Below are 21,483 nucleotides of genomic sequence, written 5' to 3' on the forward strand. Positions count from 1 at the left end.
TGCGTTTTAGGAAGGAAGAGTGCCAGTGAAGGGACCCATAGGAGGCTGGCGAAGGTGACCTTGGGGAAGAAGGGGAGGGGATGGACTGGAGACGCCTGTCAGCTTTCCTTGGGGGCAGCAGGTTTCTTCAAGGGTTTCAAATGCTCTTTATCAGATCACCAAGCAACGGATAAAGCTAGGCTGTGATAGAGATGGACAGCGAGCTCCCATCCACACAGGAGGGCACTGGGGCCCAGAGGCATCAAGTAACTTTCCTGAGGCCACACAGCAGTCAGGGATTACACCAAGGGTCTTCCCCCGCTCCCTCCAAATGGAGGCTGTTAAGAGGGGTTGGGGTCCCAGCCTGTGTGAGCTCTTGCTTCTTTGTGCAGATTCATATGAAGAGCCCCCCAACCCCCCCCGCCCGCCCCCAATTACCCCACCAAGTGGGGACTAGGGGCAGAGGTTACAGGAGGAAGGACTGGCCTTGTCCCCAGCCTCGCATCCTCATCAAGAGGACACCACTCGGCCGGCCGAGGCTGTGTGCCCCCAGGAATAGCTGAGGGGATGCCGCCGCCCCCAGCCCTGGCCTGGAGCCGAGGATCGGGCTGGATGTGTGGTTGGATTGTGCCTGCGGGCAGGCGGCTGGGAGGGGGCCGGCCCAAGGAACAGGAAATAGCTGGGTTTGGGGAAGTCTCGTGGGCCGGCCAAGCCAAGCCAGCCCTCGATCCGCTGGGCAGCTCTCACCAGGGCCCATCAATGCCCTGTTTGAGGCGCACACAGGGGCCTTTGACGGGGCCAGGCCGGACCACTGTTCCAGCCACTGAGAGGGCCTGTGTGAGCTCGCAGCCTGGAAGGGGCTGGCCCGGCACAGAGGGCTGCACAGGCCGGGCAGGTGAGGGCCACCCAGGCGGCTGTCTCTTGGGGAGAAGGAGAGCCTGCGGAGCCAAATCCGGGGGCCACGCACGAGCACCTCGGTCCTCAGGCTGGGATGGTGGCAGGCATGGTCCCCGCAATTGGTACACTCTTCAGGGTCATCCCCGTGACTCTCCCCCTGGCCCATGCGGCAGGTGCCGAGGGATGGTCGTTCCTGGGCTTGGGGTTGGCCAGCCATTGCCCAAGGTCGCAGTCAGTTGAGGGGCAGAGCTGGCAGAGCTGTGATGGGGGCGGGGTCCAGGGTGGGTGACTGGCCCAGACAGAAGGAGGTGGCCCAGCGGAGGAGTGCTGGGGACCTGACCCAGACAGAGACAGTGGGGCTGGGTACATTCAAGAGGCATTTGGGAGGCAGGACCTGCAGGGCCTGGACAGAGCAGGGAGGAAGAGGGGGATCAAGGCGGGTGCCCAGGTGTGGGGAGCATTTGGGGTGGTGGTGCCCAGTTCAGAACTAAGGCCACAGGGCGGGAACCAAAGCTGTGCTCAGCTTTGCTTACTCTTAGCTAGGGGACACACGCTCAGGGGACGGCTGTGTCTACAGGTCTGGTGTTCAGGGCGGTGAGCAAGGAGGGAGGGGGGGTGTGAGTGTCCACCGTGGTCACAAGGGGGGGATGTCACCGAGGTTCATGGAGGATAGCACACCAGCCGGACACGAAGCCGACACGCCCCATGGCCAAAGCACAGGCCTCCGTGCCCTGTCTGGCCTCTGGCCCCCGGCGCCCGACCACCTCCAGGGCCTGAGACCAGCACAGCACGTGTGAGGTGTGACGAACCACCTGAGACACACACACACACACACACACACACACACACACACACACACACACGGGGCCCTGCGCAGATGGGGAAACCTGTGCTGATGGGCAGGCTCTCCACTCTGTGGGGTCTCCGCTGGCTGTTGGGGAGACCAGAGACTCATACGCACGCAGGCACCCCGGGACTGCCTCCAGTTGGCAACGAAACCATTGTACGCGCGAGGAGAGCAGTTCCAGGGTTAAAGGCAGTGGTGGGGGGAAGCTGGGCCCACCTGGGGTTTTGTGTGGCATCTGAGAACCAGCTACTGTAGGTGTCTGTGGCCACAGGCCCTGCCCACCACCTGCCCGATGCCCGCTGGGAGTCAGCATGCACAGCCCGCCCTCTCTCCTGGGGCGCCGGGAGGAAGCTGGCTAATTAGCCACCGAGTGCCCGGCAGGCAGCGGGCTTGGCAGAGCGCGGTTGCACCGGGAGCTGCCGCCCTCAATAAACATGGTGCGCCCGGTAAACAGCTCTGCTGCCACCTCAGGGCCCCGGTGCTCACCTGCTGGGGGCACCGGCCTCGCAGCTGCCTCTGCCCACCTGCTGGGGGCACAGTCCAGGCCAGGAGACGGCCCGGGCAAAGGCCTGGAGACAGACCGCAGGTCACAGGGCCACTGCAGCCTGGGAACCTCCAATTCCAGAGGTGCTCAGCCCTGACCTTGACGGGGCCACGCTGCTGGACGTTCACCCATCGGTGGAGCTGAATTCCCACCTGAGGCTTTGGGAGAGAAGGAGGAACTTTCATTCCGCAGCACTTCAGGGGGGACGGGGGAAGGGATGGATGTGGCAGGCGTGTGGGAGGGAAGGGGTCCGTGTTCTGGGACTGGACATCCGCATGGACACGCTGACAGTCCACAGGGCCAGGCCTTCTCCCCAGTCACCAAACTCCACGTTCCCTCCCCCCTTCCTGGCGGAAGCACCGGAGGGAAGGGCCTGGAGGCTGGGCCAGGAGAGCATCCCGATAGCTGGAGTTTGGTCCGTTATTTAGCAACTCCACCTTCCCACCTGACCTTGAGCAACTTCCCCCCAACTGAAAAAGGCTTTATTTCCTTGTCAGTCCCCTGCCCTCTTCCCCCCTTCCCTTCTTCTATGCCCAGACACACCACCCAACGTAGGCAGGATTCCGAGATGCCCTCCAATGACCTATGACCTTGTCTAGTCTTCTCCCTTCTTGAGTGTGGGTGGGGCTGGTGACTGACAGGACAGTCGCTCTTGGGACTAGGCTATGTCACATGGCACCGTTAACGTGAAGAGAGGGACATGATCTGGGGTGGGACCCGGCTCTTCCTGAAGAGGGGGGCTCGGCATAGGAGAGAGGTGAGGCACAGGGGGCCTCGGAACAGACCATACGGCAGGGAACTGTGGGTGGCCTCCGGGAACCAGCGAGGCCTGGCTAACAGCCAGCAGGAGGATGGGGGCGGGGAGGAACTGAGTTCAGCCCAGCACTGTGTGAGAGTGAAAGCGGATCTGGGCCCCAGAAAAGAACACAGCCCAGCCAACGTCTGTATCTCAGCCTGAGAGGCACCGGGCAGAGAGCCCCGTTTAGTGGTACCCAGACTTCAGACCTACGGGAACTCCGGGAACACATTTGTGCTGTTTCAAGCCGCTCAGTTTTCAGTAATTTGTTACATACCAATAGAAAGTGAAAGTACCAATTGGGAGGAAGTTTTGTAAGTTTTGTTTCACACACACACACACACACACACACACAAATATATATATTATTGATTTTTTTACAGAGAGGAAAGGAGAGGGATAGAGAGTTAGAAACATCGATGAGAGAGAATCATCCATCAGCTTCCTCTTGCACACCTCCTACGTACTGGGGATGTGCCTGCAATCCAGGTACATGCCCTTGACCGGAATCGAACCCAGGACCTTTCAGTCAGCAGGCTGATGCTCTCTATCCACTGAGCCAAACCAGTTTCAGCTACTTATAACCAGTTTCAGCTACTTATATATTTTTAAAATATGTTTTTATTGCTTTCTTTAGAGAGAGAGGAAGGAAGAGGGACAGAGAGAGAGGAACATCGAATTGGCTGCCTCCTGCATGTGTCCTGACTGGGAATCGAACCAGCGGTCTCTTGTTTACGAGGTCAACGCTCAGCCATTGAGCTACACCAGCCAGGCAGGAAGTTTTCTTTCTTTCCTCCTTAAACTTCTAAGTGGCGGCAACAGCAATCATCCTGGAGGTCTGAAATCTTGGTCAGTGTAGATCCTAAGGTTTGAAAGTGAAGGATGAAAGAGGCGAGCGGAACACTGTTCACATCGTCATGGCTCTTAGGTCTCCAGAGGCTCTGTTTTGAGGCGGAGGGGACCCAGCAGGGATTTTAGGCAGCACAGAGTTGAGAGTAGGTAATCTGGGAAATGGGGGAGGAAATATATTCTGTCCTGCTAACGGGAGGATTACATTAAATTCAGAGCCCGAATCTTTCAGAAGGAAAGAGACAAATTGAACTGCCACCGGGACCTGGCACCAGGCTAAAGAGGATGTTTGTAAGAAACAAGGATGTTTTCATTAGAGAGGCACCAACTCAGCGGAGACGTGACCGTGGCCTTCAGGTCACTGAACATGGTACACCAGCAGGCGTGCTCGCTGCAGAGTTGATGGAATACTCGTTGGTTGGATACTCCCTATCCAAGAGGTGTTCCCAAGACACCGAGAGGATTTATGTTTCATTTGGGAGGCTGGACGAAGTGGGTGGTTTAGTTACCTCAGGACCACCTGGAGAGCTTAGAAATACAGATTTGCTGGGTCTGGGATGGGGCCCGAGAATCTGCTTTTTATAGAAACTGATGAACAAAAGTAGATCCAGAGACTAAGAAACACGGATCAGACTGTCCAGCCTCAGAGAGAAGGAGGAGGGAGAGTAAGAGATCAACCAAAGGACTTGTTTTCATGCATATTAGCATCACTGGGTGGTGGGGGCTTGTTCTGGGGGGTGGGAGTGGTGATGGGGGAGGGTGGTTAATTGGGGAAAAAGGAGACATATGTAATACTTTAAACAATAATAATAATAATAAAACAAACAAAACAAAACAAAAAACACACAAACCTTTACCAAACCTGTTGCCGGGTTGGGGTAACTGAAGGAGGGATAAAACAGAATAATGCAGCTGATCTAGATGATGATGTTTATTCTGTTTAGCATGAGTGACGGCGGGAGTCCTTCCCCACAGGAACCTCTGACAGCTGCCCCCAGCTGGCCACAGGGCCCTGTGCAGACACCTCCCTTTCTCGCGTTCACCTGTCAGGACTGTTCTCCCCTAGGAGAGCCTCACACAAGGCCTGTCTGGGACTCCCGCCTGGACAGAGCTTTGCCTTAGCTTCGTTTAAATGCCTCCAAAGCTGATCCCGAGACAAAGGCGTCATTTATTTGGGAGGTGGTCCCAGGAAATACAGTGAGAGGGGAGGGGAGGTCGGGAAGGGATAAAAGCCGGTAAAAAGTGCATTCACAGTTCGCTCCTGTGGCAATTGGGGCTCACTCCCCGTTGGGGACTCTCCGAGGGACCATGAGGAGCACATCTCAGCACTGTCCACCAGGGGGCAGTGGGAAGCTGGGGTATTGGTTCACAGTGTCCATCCCCCACTGGTTGAGGGTTGCCCTCCAGATGTGAAATGCCCAGGCTGCCTTGCTCACTGTCAGGGAGTGGGCAGTCAGGAGATGTGCCTGCTGCAGCTGTCGGTGAACCAGAGGTGGGTTGAGGGGCCATGGGGAGGAGGATCGACTGGGCCTCGGCCTGCTGCAGTTCCCAGTGCTAATCCTGTGCCCGCCCTCTACACGAGTGACTGACAGCGGATCCTTCCCCAGGGGAACCTCTGACAGCTGCCCCCAGGGCTGGGGGCTGACCCTCCGGCAAGGGACTCTGTGTTTGTAACCAGCTCTCCAGAGAAGCACGATTGGGGGGGAGGGGGGAGGGAGGTGGGCTGTCTGAGTTTCCTTCAGGGCCTGCGATTCCAGGGTTTACACATCCCCCAGACAAGATGAGTCACTGAGGGCGACTTCTGAAAATGGTGCTGCCAAAGGCAGTCTCTGCCTCTGCAGCTCTCAGGGCCCAGGGGGTGGGAATCCCTGAACCCAGGAAGTCAAATCTGAAAAAACACCTGCTGCAATTGAGGCAGAAAAAAAAAAAAGGTGTGAAAACGAAGGAGAGTGTGAGTCACTGTGTGGCAGAGAACAGAGGCCGGTGGGGGAGGGGACGAGAGGCTGGCACGGCCGGGGAAAGCTTGTGCAATACCCTCAACGCCAGCGAAGCTTGAGTGTTCAGGAGAGGGAAGACAGTGCCCACAGGAGCTTTTTTTTTAGTTTTTTATTTTTATTTTTTCACTTGGGAGCGGTCACTGCCCCACTGAATACCCACGTCCCACCCCTGGACTTCCAGGTAGCCAGGCGATGTGCACTCCATGTCTGAGGCAGTAGGAGAGTCACTTGCTGTCCCTCTCATCCCTGTGGCTGGAGATGAAGGACTTGGACACGATGGGACGGAGAGCTGACTGTCTAATGTCGACCTCGGTCACGAGACAGAAACTGGCCCATGTGTTAACGCCATGGTGACCAAGGGCTTGTTTGTTCCTGCAGCTTAACCTGTTCTCTCCTGACTACCATGCGAGACACAGTGAAAACAACACGGACACAGTGTTCACTACAGTTCCTTCTCAACCACCGGTGCCACTGCCGTAGAGACCCCAATTTGCAGACGGGACCCCCAAGAGCAGTAAAGTGAAGGGAGTCACCTGACGTCAAAGCCGCTGGCAGGTGGCAGAATCAAACCCAGCTCTGCCTGGTCCCAAAGTGGCTTCGCCTCACAGGATGCCTCCAAGTCTGGCCTGCGTGCCACTGGCAGGATGCAATATAATTTTTGGCACTAAGTGGATAAACTCGCAGGCTCTGAAGGGAACTCGGACAGCCCACCTGTCCCCGCGCTCCCCTCCTCCCTCCACCCAATTGTGCTCCTCTGGAGAGCTGGTTACATTGAACTTGTTTCTAATTTGTTTAAGGGCATATCAGAACAAACATATCTATATATTGGGTCGGCAGCTAAGTAATTGCGGGTTTCACACATATATGGCTTCAGTTGAATTTTTAGGTTTGCAGACGTAGTACAAATGTAAAACACATTTTGTTATTTGATAGTTGGCTATTCAGCTGTTAATCAGTAAAAAAAGTTTTTTGATCTGTTTTGTAGTTTTCGTTTGGCGTTCGTTGAAAAATGGAAAATCAAAAGGAACATTTTCGTCATATTTTGCTTTTTTATTTCCGCAAAGGGAAAAACGCATCGCAAGCTCATAAAAAGTTATGTGCTGTTTATGGTGACGAAGCCTTAAAAGAACGGCAGTGTCAAAATTGGTTTGCCAAATTTCGTTCTGGTGATTTTTCACTCAAAGATGAAAAACGCTCTGGTTGTCCAGTTGAAGTTGATGACGCCCTAATCAAAGCAATAATCAATTCGGACTGTCACAGTACAACACGTGAGATTGCAGAGAAGTTTCATGTATCACATACATGCATTGAAAATCACTTAAAACAACTTGGCTATGTTCAAAAACTCGATACATGGGTTCCTCACGAACTGAAAGAATCACAGTTAACGCAACGCATTAGCAGCTGCGATTTGCTAAAGAAACGTAATGAAAATGATCCATTTTTAAAACGACTGATAACTGGCGATGAAAAATGGGTTGTTTACAACAATATCAAGCGGAAAAGATCATGGAGCAGGCCAGGTGAACCAACTCAAACAACATCAAAAGCTGATATTCATCAAAAGAAGGTTTTGTTATCAGTTTGGTGGGATTACAAAGGAATTGTCTACTTTGAACTCTTACCACCCAACCGAACGATCAATTCTGATGTCTACATTGAACAACTAACGAAATTAAACAATGCAGTTGAAGAAAAGCGGCCCGAATTGACAAATCAAAAAGGTGTTGTATTCCATCATGACAATGCAAGGCCACACACATCTTTGGTCACTCGGCAAAAATTAATGGAGCTTGGTTGGGATGTTTTGCCACATCCACCATATAGTCCTGACCTTGCACCATCTGATTACTTTTTGTTTCGATTTTTACAAAACTCCTTGAATGGTAAAAATTTCAATAATGATGATGATGTCAAATCGTACCTGATTCAGTTTTTTGCTAATAAAAACCAGAAGTTTTTTGAACGTGGGATTATGATGCTGCCTGAAAGATGGCAAAAGGTCATTGATCAAAATGGGCAATACATTACAGAATAAAGTTATTTAGTTCCATGAAAAAATTGTCTTTGATTTTCTTTTAAAAATCCGCAATTACTTAGTTGCCGACCCAATATATAAAAGCCTAAGCAACCGAATGACTGAACGACTGGTCGACTGGTTGCTATGACACACACTGACCACCTGGGGGCAGACGCTCAATGCAGGGGCTGCCCCCTTGTGGGTCAGAGTGCTCCCATAGCCAACCTCTCATGGTCCCTGCCCCCAATCGCTGGCCAGGCTGAAGGACCCCACCTGTGAATTTGTGCACTGGGCCCCTAGTAAACAATATCAAACTGGTGATTTCATGGCTGTTACTTCTTGGAAGGAGGAGCAATTTCCCACCCAGTAAGTGGATTTGGATTTCAAGAGAAAGATGAAATAAATCGCTCTCTTAAACTGGGGCAAAGGGGACGGTCAAGGTTTATGTGGATGCAGCCACCCTGTGGCGATGATGGGGGAAGGGGGAAGGGGACATGCTGCCCTAGACAGGGCTGCATTCTTGTCTTGGGAGCTCGAGGTGACCAGGTTTGCTCTTTCGGAGAGAAACTGGGCCTCGGGGGCGGAGCGGGAGCCCTGTGCGCTTTCCACTGAGCCACACTGCCGAGGGGCCCCTCACCTGGTCACAAATGCGCTCTCTCTCTAGGATAAAACACTAAAGGCTTTAAGTCTCTGGCAGCCCGAGGTGTGTGAAAACAGGGAGCGGGAACAGCGCATTTTTTCCTCCGGCCCATACCGGACCCACTGTTCCCAGTTTTGATTCCAGGGGAGGAATGTTTCACATTTTTGAAACGCAAATATTTATTTTCTTTCCTCAATGTATATGCTGAACTTCCAGGTCTCCTTCCCCGCAGCCCCACTCTCGCTCTGGAATGTACAGCTGCCCCTTTCTGGGGCGGCTCCATCACTGCTGCTGAAAGCTTACCTGTCGCACATTTCTGTGGCTCTGCTAATGAGTGGCGAGGTGGCCCAGAAAAGGCGCCTGTGTTCCTCCCGGCCTCCATAGACCGGCCATTCAGAGCCCGAGCTGAAAGGGCTGTTTCATGGGCCCAGCTGCCACCCCGGCCAACAGCGCTGCACCCTGAGCCCTGGACACAGCCCTGTCCACGGGGGAGGGGGCTCCGGGTGAGGGGCCCCAGCTCACGTTCTCCTCGTCCACCTTCCCCGGGGCCCTGGGGGGAATGATCTGCCTCTGTCACTGCCGGTCCCTTTGCTGACTCCAATCGGACCCTTCATCATTAGTTCAAAAAAATTAAATTAAATTAAATTAAATTAAATAAAAAAAAATATATCCCCCAATTGATTTCAGGGAGGAAGGGAAAGGGAGAGAGAGATAGAAACACCAATGATGAGAGCGAACCATTGATCGCTGCCTCCTGCATGTCCCCCCACGGGTATTGAGCCCACAACCCAGGCATGTGCCCTAACTGGGAATCGAACCCTGATCTCCTGGTTCATAGGTTGATGCTCAACCACTGAGCCACACCAGCCAGGCAGTTCTTGCTTTTAATGCATTTCCTCATTTGCACACCAGATCCCCTGCTCCAGGCACCACGCTGAGTCCCGGAGGTTCAGTGGTCAGTGAGACAGGCCAGACCCCTGCTCCTGACACACTCCGGGTGGGGACAGTATCACAGTCATAACACAGTGGGGGGAAGTGATAAGTACCCGGGCATCATGCCTGCACTGTCTCCGGAGGAGACAATTAGGCTTACAAGTTGCAGAGGGAAAAGAAACCAGCGGCATCCCGGCTTTGGAAGTTGGGGAGGGCTATGAATTATATGAATATAATGAAACTTAAATGAAAAAAGTCAGAGGGAAATGCTTCCAACTTCCTAGTTCCAGGCTGGGTTCTGCCTCTCACTGGCTGGGGGCAGTCATGAACTTCTCTGAGCCTCAGTTTCCCCATCTGACAAATAGGCTAACATACTCGGATCTGCTGGCATCGAAGGTGTCCTGGGAGAACGAAGAAGTGCAGTGACAGGGTGAGCAACGGCACCGTTATGGATGAAGATGTTGAGAATGCCGGCTGGGTCAGCTGCGCCCGGCAGTCATTGTAAGGATGATGTTTGTATATCTCCTTTTATAAAGGTACAGTTTACACGGGGTGAAGCGCACAGGTCGTACGTGTTCATGATTCTACTGCCTGGGAAGATAATACTTCTTTGGCCCCATCTCCACTCCTATCCTCTCACTGCCTCCTCCCATGGTCCCGTGAGGCGGGCAGGCCAAGCACTGCCATTCCCACTGCGTGATGACAAGCCAAGGCTCAGAGAGGGTAAGGCGGCAGCTCTGAGGTCAACAGCAGAGGTGGATTTGAACGCGGGTCTCTCTGGTGGCCAAGTCCATGCTCTTTTCACTGTATCCCATCAACTACTGGCCCTGGATGCAATGGTAAGGACCATTCCTGATTGTTTCTTTAGTTTTTAATTAAAAATATTTATTTTTAGAGAGAGAAAGGGAGCGGGAGAGGGAGAGAGAAGAGAATCATGGATGTGAGAGTGAAACATTGATTGGCTGCTTCCTGCATGCACCCCAACGAGGGATTGAACCTGCAACCCAGGCAAGTGATCTGAGAATCAACTGGCAACCCTTCGAGGCTCGGGACAACCAACCAACTGAGCCACACCGGCCAGGGTGACGTTCCTTTATTTTTGCCTCCTTCCTGCAGACCCTGGGCTGGGCCTGGCTGTCGACATGAACCCACCAGCCCCTTACCTACTCATGGACGGGACAGACAATGCGCAGAAGCCCAGGGAGTGGGGAGGAGGTGGGCATGGAGGAAGCCCCTCCAGCACACAACACCGAAGAAAGCAGGCAGCTGAGAACACCGGCCTGGCCAGTGTCCTGGCAGTGACCCTTCTCAGCTGTGTGACTTCAGACACGTTACTGCACCTCTCTGTTTTCCAGTCCCTCTTCCGGGAAATCAGGGTCATCACAGTAGCTGCCTCACAGGACTGTCCAGAGGATGAAACGAGATCGTTCATATACCTCTGCTCTTCTAATGAACTCTAGGAGGCAGGCGAGGGGAAGCCGCTGGCCCACGGTCACACAGGTGGCATATCGCAAATCCCGCTCATCCGCCCCCGGTCTGTGCTGCCCGGCACACTCCAAGTGCGAATGTACCCGTGACGCCAGTTACGGTCTTGGAAGAGCCTGTTTGGCAGGGTGGGTGGGAGGAAGGACGGCCTGGGCAGATTGCCCTGTGAGGGCCAAGGCTTGGAGAGAGCTCTGAGGACAAGGTGCAGCCGGAGAGCAGGGCTCACGGGGAGAGGCAGGGGGTAGTTGAGGCCGGAGAGGGGAAGTGTGTCTAAGGTAAGGTGACCAGACGTCCCGCTTTTGGCGGGACAGCCCCGCTTTCTAACAATTTGTCCCGTGCCCCACGTGTTTTAAAAAAGTGAAAGAAAAATTGGGACTTTTTTTTTTTTTTTTTTTTTTTTTTAAACGCCTCAGGACGCGGGACAAATTGTTAAAAATCGGGACTGTCCCGCCAAAAGCGGGACACCCGGTCACCTTAGTCTAAGGCACATGTGTCAAACACAAGGCCCGCGGGCCAAATCCAGCCCCCAGGCCTTGCAATGTGGCCCGCACCGCGCTGTCATCACTGCACTCCGCTGTCAGTTTATGACATTGTCAGTTTATGACTGTTTAGTAAACCATTCGGCCCGCGATTTAGGCTGGATTTTAGATTTTGGCCCCTTCTCTGATTGAGTTCGACACCCCTAGTCTAAGGAGAACGTTGGGGTTGACATTGCAGGTGAGAGGAGCATCGGGGTGTGGGGCAGGGCCGCAGGGCGGGGCTGGGGCGTGAGGCCCAGGACGCGGGTCTCCCTGGTCGGGGAGTCGCGGCCTCAGGTCAGCTCGGGCTCCAGCCCCGGGAGGTGATGAGGGGCCGCCCTCCACCCACCTGAGAGTTCCTGCACGGCAGCTGCAGCTCGGGCTGCTTCTGGAAGCAAAGGAGGCCTTGTGGTTACGGGGGCCTCTCCAGCCCTCTCCGGCTTCCTCCCTTCCCGCTCTGGAGGGAGGGAAGCACGCCGCACTCACACAGCCCCTTTTAGCCGGCCCCACCCCTCCAGGAGGCCGGGGGCAGGGCAGGGCCTCCTGGCCGGGAGGCTGGGCGGCAAGGTTGATAAGACCCGCAGCCACCGGGCCTCCACAGCTGTGCCGGCCGCTGCCCGCGCTGCCAGGACCATGAGGGTCATCCCCGGCGCCGTCCTCCTGCCCTGCCTCCTGCTGCTGCTGCCCCTGGCCCCGCGCACGCACGGCCTGGCCCCCCAGCCCAGAGGTGAGGGGCCGAGGGAGGTGGGGGGCGTTGGACGACTGGCCCCTGACCAGCAGCCCGGGGACTGGGCACTGAGGTGGGCAGAGAGCAAACGGGATCCCAGAGGAGGAGAGGGCGGGGAGGCAGGGCGGCCGGCCCGGGAGCAGACAGAGATGGGGACGCGCCTGAGGGCCAGGGCTGGGGGGACCCTCAGCCTGGAGTGACCCTCAAACTTCTCCCCGGAGCCCTCGGTCTTTCCTGGGGGTGTCTCAGGCCCTGGCTGCCCGCAGGGACGTTCATGCTGCAGGAACTGCTGCCTCTCGGGTCTCTGAGGACAGAAGCGACGCAGAGGGCTGCGGACACCTGGGGCCGCCCCGAGCCCGGGGCCGAGCGTGTGGCTCTGTGAGGAGTGAACCTGTGGGTGGGGGTGGGGGTGGGGGCTCCATGTCTGGTCACCAGCCCTTCCGGCACATCCCGATGGGGCTCCATGCGTGCTGTACCCTTTCCAGAGCTCCAGCCCCTGAATCCACGAACACCCAACTCTTCCATTACAGATGGGGAAACTGAGGCTGCCCAGGGGAGGACCCACGGCCACACAGTGAGAGAGCCCCAGAGCCTTCTGGGTCTGGATCCATTCTTGCTTTATGCTGCGGCCGTTTCCCTCTCCCTCTCTGCCTCAGTTTACCCGTTGTGCCATTAGCTAGAGGGCACCAGGGAGGGGCTGCCAGGCCGTTTCTGAGGCCCGTGGGGAACGCTGATGCCTGGGGAGGGAACTGGGGCAGGGAGCTGGGACCCGGGGCCGCCGAGAGCACCTTCCTGCATCCTTATTTGGGAGCAGCTGGGCTCAGTCTGGACGCCCTGTGGCTAGAGAGGGAACAGCCTTTGCCCTGAGGCTCGCTGGCCGCAGGCTCCGGCCGGTGACCTCATCGAGCGGTAGTCATTCTCCCAGGAGGGCTGGAGAGACCTCTCTCCTGGGGGGTGTCCTGGGGGCCCCCACCCGGCCAGGCCGCCAAGGCGGCTCCTAGACGTGTCTGCCCCTTCCCCTGTCCTGGGACGCCAGCCAGCGGGCCGCGCCAGGGAGGGAGACGGGTCCGCCCGGGGATTTGCTCTGATGTTCAGATGAAAGAGCCCGTGTTGACAGGCGCTGCGCCGGGCCTCAGGGCCCCGTCCCCCCGGCGGGCCCACCCTCGGTGTCCTGTGGCCCGGCTCGGAGGAACAGCTGCTCCTTGTTCGTGGAGCCTCTCTGGGCACAGACAGACCTGAGCAGCAGGTCTTAAAGGGCAGCCAGCCTCCGCAGCTCCCTGAGCCCAGCCCTGGGCTGGCGCCCCATGTGCACTTCTGTTCGTCCTCAAAGGATCCTGTAAGGGAGGGGTTATCCGCCCATTGCACAGACGAGGAAACCGAGGCTCAGAGAGGTGAAGCGGGTTACCCAAGGCCAGAGTCTGAGCCTCTCCCCCAGGAGCTGAGCTGTGAGGCTGAGAGTCCACATGCTGGTCAAGGCTCAAGGGCCGTCTACGCTGCCCGAGGCCTCCGGTCAGGGTCTAAGCAGCCCCCGATGCTCTGCCCCGTCGCCTGAGTGTCTGGTCCAGCCTTCTGACCTCTGCCCCTTGCTCTTTGCCTCCTCCTCCCTCCTCCTCCTCCCCCTCCCAGGGCACCTCTGCCGGACCCGGCCCACGGACCTGGTGTTTGTTGTGGACAGCTCGCGCAGCGTGAGGCCCGTGGAGTTCGAGAAGGTGAAGGTGTTCCTGTCCCAGGTCATCGAGTCGCTGAACGTGGGGCCCAATGCCACCCGCGTGGGCGTGGTCAACTACGCCAGCTCCGTGAAGCAGGAGTTCCCGCTGCGCGCCCACCTGTCCAAGGCCGCGCTGCTGCAGGCCGTGCGCCGCATCCGGCCGCTGTCCACCGGCACCATGACCGGCCTGGCCATCCAGTTCGCCATCACCCGGGCCCTGAGCGACGCCGAGGGCGGCCGCACCAAGTCCCCGGGCATCAGCAAGGTACACGCCCCCTGCCCCACCCCCACCCCCCTGCTGGGGCCCCACTGGGTGCTGAGAGCTTTGCCTGCGGACCCTTGGATTCTCCCAAAGCCCCTGCCAGGTGGCCATTTGCAGTTGGGGGGCAGGCAGAGCCGTGGCAGAGCCGAACCCACCTTCCCCACCCTTCGGACCCCGGGGATGTACTTGAGTATATCCGTTTAGTTGACCTTGGCTTCCCAGCCGGTCTGGGCTCCTCGAAGGCAGAGTGAGACAGTTCAGATGTTTTACGGGATGGTCAAGGGCATGGGCATCACCACCCGCCTGCCTGGGTTCAAGTCCCTGCTCCACCACACTAGCCTCTGAGAGACTGACTTCATCTCACGTGCCTCCGTTTCCTCGCCTGTAAAATGGGGGTCACATACGCCTTCTCAGGGGGCACCTAGGATAAGGTGATCAGACGTCCCGCTTTTGGCGGGACAGTCCCAATTTTTAACAACTTGTCCTGCTTCCAGCAGCGTTTTAAAAAAAGTCCCAATTTTTGGAAGAATTGTTAAAAATCGGGACTGTCCCGCCAAAAGCTGGACGTCTGGCCATCTTATCCTAGGAGGACTAAACGAGTTTATAAGCACCAAGTGCTCAGAACAGTGCGTGGCACCTAGCGAGCCCCCTGTGCGTGAGCTGATGGTTTATTTAATACGCCTTCGAGGGCGGGGGCTCAGACACACAAGGCAATGTCCCCCACTCCACTGCAGGCCACAGGGCGGGGCGTGGGCACCCGGGCCAGGGGTGGGGACCCAGGAATCAGAAGCAGATCCAGGTCAGAAGCTGAGAAGCAGCCAAGGGGGCTGGATGCCGGGTCCCAGACTCTGGCAGAGCTTCAGGGCAGGCCCTGGCAGGGGGAGGTGAGGGCCTGGCTCGGCGCCAGGGTCCCCTCTGTCTCCCTTCTCAGGTGCAGAACAGAGGAGCCTTGTGGGAGGACAGCAGGCAGCATCTAGCACAGGGGTCTTCAAACTACGGCCCGCGGGCCACATGCGGCCCTCAGAGGAGTCTGATCCGGCCCGCCAGGTTTTTTGGGCAGTGAGCGCAGCCGAGGTGTTACAGTAGGAATTAGTAGTTCATATAGTCCGGCTCTTCAGCTCTCTGAGGGACCGTGATCTGGCCCCCACTTTAAAAAGTTTGAGGACCCCTGATCTAGCACCTGGGAAGGGAGGGAGAAAGGTGGCATCCTTCTTTCCTCGGATGGGCATCTACGTAGGTGGGAAAGGCCCTCCCTCTGCCGCCCTCTGGTGGCCAAAAGGCAGAACGGCAGGCTGTTGGCACACTTGGGCCTCCTGAGAGGCCCCAGCCTGGGGGGTGGATGGGTGGGTGGGGATAGGGGTGGGGAGACCCGGTCCTGACCTCTGTCTGCCTGATGCGGGAGACATCAGACACCCCAGCCAGACGGGAGAAACCTCAGCCTGCTCTCTTTCCGTCAGAGGACACCTGTCTCGTCCTCTGGCCTCGGTCTCTCCCCCGGGGGAGAGCCCTGGGGTGGGGGGTGGGGGTGGGGGAGAGACTGGATCCACCTGCACCCGGCCAGGCTCCGCCTCCTCCCCGCCAGCGCCCGGCCCGGCCCAGCGCCTCACCGTGTCCCGCTGCCGCAGGTGGTCATCGTGGTGACGGACGGGCGGCCCCAGGACAGCGTGCGGGACGTGTCTGCGCGGGCCCGGGCCAGCGGCGTGGAGCTGTTCGCCATCGGCGTGGGCCGCGTGGACAAGGCCACGCTGCGCCAGATGGCCAGCGAGCCGCAGGAGGAGCACGTGGACTACGTGGAGAGCTACAACGTCATCGAGAAGCTGTCCAAGAAGTTCCAGGAGGCCTTCTGCTGTGCGTGGGGAGTGGGAGTGGAGGGGGGTGGAAGCGGGGAAGAGGGTTTATAAGGTCAGGGCAGAGATGGAGCCAGCCTCTGGGGCGGAGGTGCCGATCTGTTGGCCGGTCCTCAGCCCCGGCAGAAGGTTAGCTGGGGAGAGGCCATCCAAGAACCCTTTTTATGTGGCAGGGCCTGGTGGGACAAGGAGGGGCGGGAATCCACTAAAATCCTGCGTGTGATGACGGCGGGTTTGGGTGCCAGGGCTCTGCGGTGGGGAGGATGTGAGCGGCGTGGGCACTGGGCGGGGGAGGTTTAGTCCTTCAAAGAGGGGAGGTGGGTTTGGGACGTGACAGTCATAAGGGGCGGGGCCTCGAGTAGGATGGGCGGGGCCAGGGTGAGAATATTCCCATTTGGAAAATGGGTCCGAGGAAAACATGCACCTGAGTGTGAGGAGCCCATGAGAGGACGCCTGGTGCAGCGCTCCGCGGGTGGCAGGTGCCCAATGCAGGTCAGACCTCTTATCCAAGCTGCCTTCTCCGCTGCGTGTGCTCTTCTCCACACGTGGGATACAGCGGCGAGCAAAGCAGGGCAAGGTGCACCCTGGTCCCTGTGGCCTTTACCTCTTTAGCAGGAAGTTCTGTTTTTTTTTTTTTTTTTTTTTTTGTTTTTAATATATATTTTATTGATTTTTTTACAGACAGAAAGGGAGAGGGACAGAGAGCTAGAAACATCGATGAGAGAGAAACATTGATCAGCTGCCTCCTGCACACCCCCCCCTGGGGATGTGCCTGCAACCAAGTTACATGCCCTTGACCGGAATCGAACCTGGGACCCTTCAGTCTGCAGGCCGATGCTCTATCCACTTAGCCAAATGGGTTTCGGCAGGAAGTTCTGGTTTTATAATCAGCATTTCTTCGGGGATGTCAGCCCTGGGGCAGTGATTCCGGCCCTGGGCTGAGCTCCGGGGCTGGACCCCACCCGGCAGGGGCCTCCGTTTCCCTGAGTGTGTGAGGGCCCACCCTGGCTGAGATACTCAGGCCCCGTGACGGTGAGATCCCCCTCCTGTCCCCGCAGTGGTGTCAGACCTGTGCGCCACGGGAGACCATGACTGCGAGCAGGTGTGCGTCAGCTCCCCGGGCTCCTACACCTGCGCCTGCCGTGAGGGCTTCACCCTGAACAGTGACGGCAAGACCTGCAACGGTCAGTGGGCTGGACCTGGGCGGCCCTGGGGAGGGGCTCAGGAAGGGACGGGGGTCTCGGCCACTTCTCGGTCCATCAGGGCCTTCCCACACGTTGCCTCTGGACCCATCTGCAGAGGCGATAGGTCCTCTTTTTCACACCATGGCTGGTGGTTTGGTGCGGTGGAGGGAGGCACTCATCTTGAGCTCATGTCTTGGTGCTACTACCTCTGAGCTTAGGATGTGCCAGCTGTAAACTTTGGCTTTAGAGAGAGAGTTAGAGTAAGGTGACCAGACGACCCTCCACACCGAGTGTGGTGTGTGCTGGGTGCCCGGCCAACAGTCGGACGGATGATGACCTTTCAGCTCCATCCCCTTGCCTGTCCGCCCTCCCCAGTCTGCAGCGGCGGCGGGGCCAGCTCGGCCATCGACCTGGTTTTCCTCATCGACGGGTCCAAGAGCGTGCGGCCCGAGAACTTCGAGCTGGTGAAGAAGTTCATCAACCAGATCGTGGACACGCTGGACGTGTCGGACACGCTGGCCCAGGTGGGGCTGGTGCAGTACTCGAGCTCCGTGCGCCAGGAGTTCCCGCTGGGCCGCTACCGCACCAAGAAGGACATCAAGGCGGCCGTGCGCGGCATGTCCTACATGGAGAAGGGCACCATGACCGGGGCCGCCCTCAAGTACCTCGTCGACAACTCCTTCGCCGTGTCCAGCGGGGCCAGGCCCGGCGCCCAGAAGGTGGGCATCGTCTTCACCGACGGCCGGAGCCAGGACTACATCAACGATGCCGCCAAGAAGGCCAAGGACCTCGGTAGGTGCGCCCACCTGGACCCCGAACGCCACGATGGCCGGGGGTGCATAGCATAACCCCCCTGTAAGGGATCTCAGTGTCTATTCTGATTGCATGCCCAAGTCCCGGTTCATGTAAAAGAGGAAGGACTGGTTCATCCATGTTTTTCCTACACGGTTGACAAGGTGGAGGCCCCAGAAGGGTCGGTGGCTTGCTTCTGATGGTCCTTTAGTGGGAGGGGGTTGGAACTGTTCCAGTTGAGTGTTCCCAAGAACATACCCATAGCCAAAACCGGTGTGGCTCAGTGAATAGAGCGTCGGCCTGCAGACTGAAGGGTCCCTGGTTCGAGTCTGGTCAAGGACATGTACCTTGGTTGCGGGCACATCCCCGGTGGGGGGTGTGCAGGAGGCAGCTGATCGATGATTCTCTTTCATCGATGTTTCTAACTCTCTGTTCCTCTCTCTTCCTCTCTGTAAAAATCAATAAAGTATATTTAAAAAAAAGAAAAGAAAGAAAGAACATACCCATGGCTTGAAAGGACAAACCTGAGCCCTGTTTTATTGCCTATGGGGTGAGGAAAAACGATAACCACCAGGTGGTGGTTATGAGAGTTAAATGAGGTGACAGAGCCCCCAGGCAGGGGGTCAGCACCTGCCTGGCAAACAGTAGAATCTCAGTAATTCTACTGTCTTTGTCCCAGGCATCGTGCCTGCACTCCCAGCAGCTGCCACCAGGAGGTGTCTGGAGTTGGTTTCCCAGGCATCCGCCCAGAGGCTCAGCCTCCGCGGCCTGCCCCACCGCCGCCCTCACTGTCGGTCCCTCCCGCAGGCTTTAAGATGTTCGCCGTGGGCGTGGGCAACGCCGTGGAGGACGAGCTGAGGGAGATCGCCTCGGAGCCCGTGGCCGAGCACTACTTCTACACGGCGGACTTCAAGACCATCAGCCAGATCGGCATGAAGCTGCAGAAGAAGATCTGCGTGGGTGAGTGAGGCCGGCGCGGGCGTGGACGGGAGGGGCCGGAGGGCCCTGGGGTGGGCGTGGAGCCACCCTGCAGCTGGATGTGGGTGGGGAGAAGCAGGAGATGGGGTGGCACCAGGAGCTGGCAGACCCAGGAGGTGGGCTGGCCAGTCTAACTCTTCCTACCAGCAAACATGCATTTATTGAATGCTCATCACACGAGTGACGCTGCCCTCAGTGCTCTCCAGATATTAAATCATGCACTTCTATGCGGGAGGGATATTTTTGTCCTCGGTTTACTGGTAGGAAAACCAAGGCCAGAGGGATCAAACAATTGTTAATAACTGGAGGAGCCTGGGTTTGAATCCTGCCACCTCCCCTGACCCTGCCTGGTGACCTTGCCAGCTGGTCCCCAGGGGCAGAGTGTGGACTCCAGGGCCAGACATGTCTGCATTTGCATCTTTGCTTTGACCCTGACTACCTGTTGGCCATGGACAAGCTGTTTTACTTCTCAGGTTCTTCCTTTGTTCACGGGGTTAATGAATTTACACACAAAGGATGGGGGTGAGGAGTCACCATGATGACATAAAGGCTCCCGACAGCAGTGCCCTGCACCTAGTAGGTGCTCAGTGCAGTGATGCTGCTATTGGAGTTCTTTATCAGGGCTCTGGGGGGTCAGGAAGACATTCAGGGGTCACCCTCCATCACTCCCGGGGGCTCTGTCTCAAGGATTCTATGTATGTCTGCCCCCTCAGAAGTCCTGGGCCACACATTCCCGCAAGACTCCCTAGTCCTGGCCCTGGGCAGTGACGACCCCACCTCCCTGCCTGGCAACCCCCACATCCCCTTGTCTTTCTCTACCTCCTGTCCATTCCAGAGGAGGATCCCTGCGAATGTGAGTCCATTGTGAAATTCCAGGCCAAAGTGGAGGGGCTGCTGCAGGCCTTGACCAGGAAGCATATCCTTCCCAGAGGCCGATGCAGGGAAGGGGAGGGATGGGGACAGGAGGCGGGGTGAGGGGTGAGGGGTGGAGGGGGCAGGCATGGTGGGGAGGGGAGCTGTGATGGGGTTGGGGCGGGCTCCTCCTTGCCTGCTCCCTGCAGAAGGCAGGCTTGATTCTGGCCAGGTAGGCTGACACCAGCTTTGATACTGACCCTATCAGAAGCAGAGGGTCCTAGAGGGTAGACAGAGAAACTGAGGCACAGGTCAGGATCTAGAGATGGACACACACTGGAAAGCATGGTGCCCGGACTCCCCCTTCTCAGGCTCCTGGTGACGTGACCAACACCAGCTCCCACTCAGATGGGCTGGGCCCATCGAGCAGCTCCCCTGGCTGGGTCAGGACCAGGTGGGGACCAGCAGGCCGAAGCCTGCAGCTGTGTTTGGAGAGCACCATTCTGAGGTCAGCGGATGGTAAATTCCGGGGTGGTGAAAGTGCTGGAAGAGGGGTACTCTGCAGGAACAGGAAGTGGCTGGGTCCACATGCACCTCTCCTTGACTCCGCCCACTGGAAGCTGTGAGCAAGCGGCTGGCCGTCATGGAGAACAGGATCGTCTGAGGCCCTTGTCCTGCTGCGGCTTCTCCATCTCCCCGCCCCGGCTCGGCCCACAGAGTCCGGAGTGCCCCCTAGAGCCCCGAGTTTAGTCTAGCTTTGTCACTTAGCGAGGGGGCATGGGAGGGGCAGGCCCTGGGATGGCAGCAGCCTCTCCCTCGTCCACCAGCCTTGGAACCCTGCCAGGGTGTGTGTGGGTGAGTGAGTGCGAGTGCTGGAGCCCGCATGCATGCATGTGTATGTGTGTGCATATATGTGTGCATGTTTGTGCGTGTATGCGTGTGTGTGTGTGTGTGCACGCGCATATGTGTGTCTGGGAGCTATGCATGAGTGAGAACACAAGGGCAAAAGTAACTGGGACTGCGTTTGCATTTTTTTAACCGAAAGCTTAATATATTCCTGTTGTTAGACCCCCTCCCTGACTGTGAGTGCTGTGAATCTCTCTGACTTCTCCATTCCTTTTGAAAAACAATTAAATGTGATTTAACGAAGGGCTGGATGGGCCCGAGGCAGTGTGGTTATTTGGGGAGCGGAAGGAAGGATGGCTGGGGACAGGGCGATGGCGGACGATGGCAGAGGTGGTGACGGTGATGACAGCGACTGCTCTGAAGCCTGTCACCCGCTCACAGTGGTCTTGCCTTTTCGGTTACACATTCACTTCTATGCTCTCATCTCGTCCACCCAGTGACTCATCCCATTTCACAGCTGGGGAAGCCGGGTGTCTGAGGGTGAGATGACGGGCTCAGCACTGGGTCTGATGGAGAGACAGGACTCCAGGACAGCAAAAGAAGGACACGGAGAAGGCAGTGGCTCCTGATCAAACCCATTCATTCATTCATTCATTCATTCACTCATGCAGACAAAAACACTTACAGAGCACAGGCCCCATGTCAGACAGTGGGGAGATGTGGCCTATGAAATAGTCCTTTCTCTCGAGGGACTTACATTGATCAGGGTGCCCTGCCACCCC

At 57.1% G+C, this 21,483-nt stretch overlaps 1 protein-coding gene across 3 annotated transcripts; it reads left to right on the forward strand.

Moving 5' to 3' along the window:
* The first annotated feature begins 11,713 nt into the window (after window positions 1-11,713).
* On the forward strand, window positions 11,714-20,976 carry MATN1 (matrilin 1). Of its 3 annotated transcripts, none has more exons than XM_084875689.1 (8): window positions 11,714-12,232; window positions 13,859-14,205; window positions 15,828-16,050; window positions 17,108-17,233; window positions 17,609-18,025; window positions 18,833-18,985; window positions 19,839-19,918; window positions 20,469-20,976. In XM_084875689.1, the coding sequence occupies exons 1-8, from the start codon at window positions 12,139-12,141 to the stop codon at window positions 20,517-20,519; spliced, it is 1,491 nt and encodes a 496-aa protein (XP_084731815.1). In that variant the 5' UTR covers window positions 11,714-12,138; the 3' UTR covers window positions 20,520-20,976. The 3 variants fall into 3 exon arrangements, with proteins under 3 accessions (XP_084731815.1, XP_084731814.1, XP_084731813.1); XM_084875688.1 differs by lacking the exon at window positions 11,714-12,232 and adding an exon at window positions 12,654-12,831; XM_084875687.1 differs by lacking the exon at window positions 11,714-12,232 and having other exon boundaries at window positions 13,359-14,205.
* Window positions 20,977-21,483: the final 507 nt, after the last annotated feature.

Source organism: Pipistrellus hanaki (genome assembly GCF_964339955.1).
Source record: "Pipistrellus hanaki genome assembly, chromosome: 2".
NCBI classification, from domain to species: domain Eukaryota; kingdom Metazoa; phylum Chordata; class Mammalia; order Chiroptera; family Vespertilionidae; genus Pipistrellus; species Pipistrellus hanaki.

Bases quoted from the DNA above. Each gene is read 5' to 3' on its own strand.
- MATN1 (XM_084875687.1), top strand. From the start codon at position 13,696: ATGCTGGTCAAGGCTCAAGGGCCGTCTACGCTGCCCGAGGCCTCCGGT. The intron at 14,206-15,827 runs GTACACGCCCCC...CCGCTGCCGCAG, and splicing joins AGTCCCCGGGCATCAGCAAG to GTGGTCATCGTGGTGACGGA. The intron at 18,986-19,838 runs GTGAGTGAGGCC...TGTCCATTCCAG, and splicing joins GCAGAAGAAGATCTGCGTGG to AGGAGGATCCCTGCGAATGT.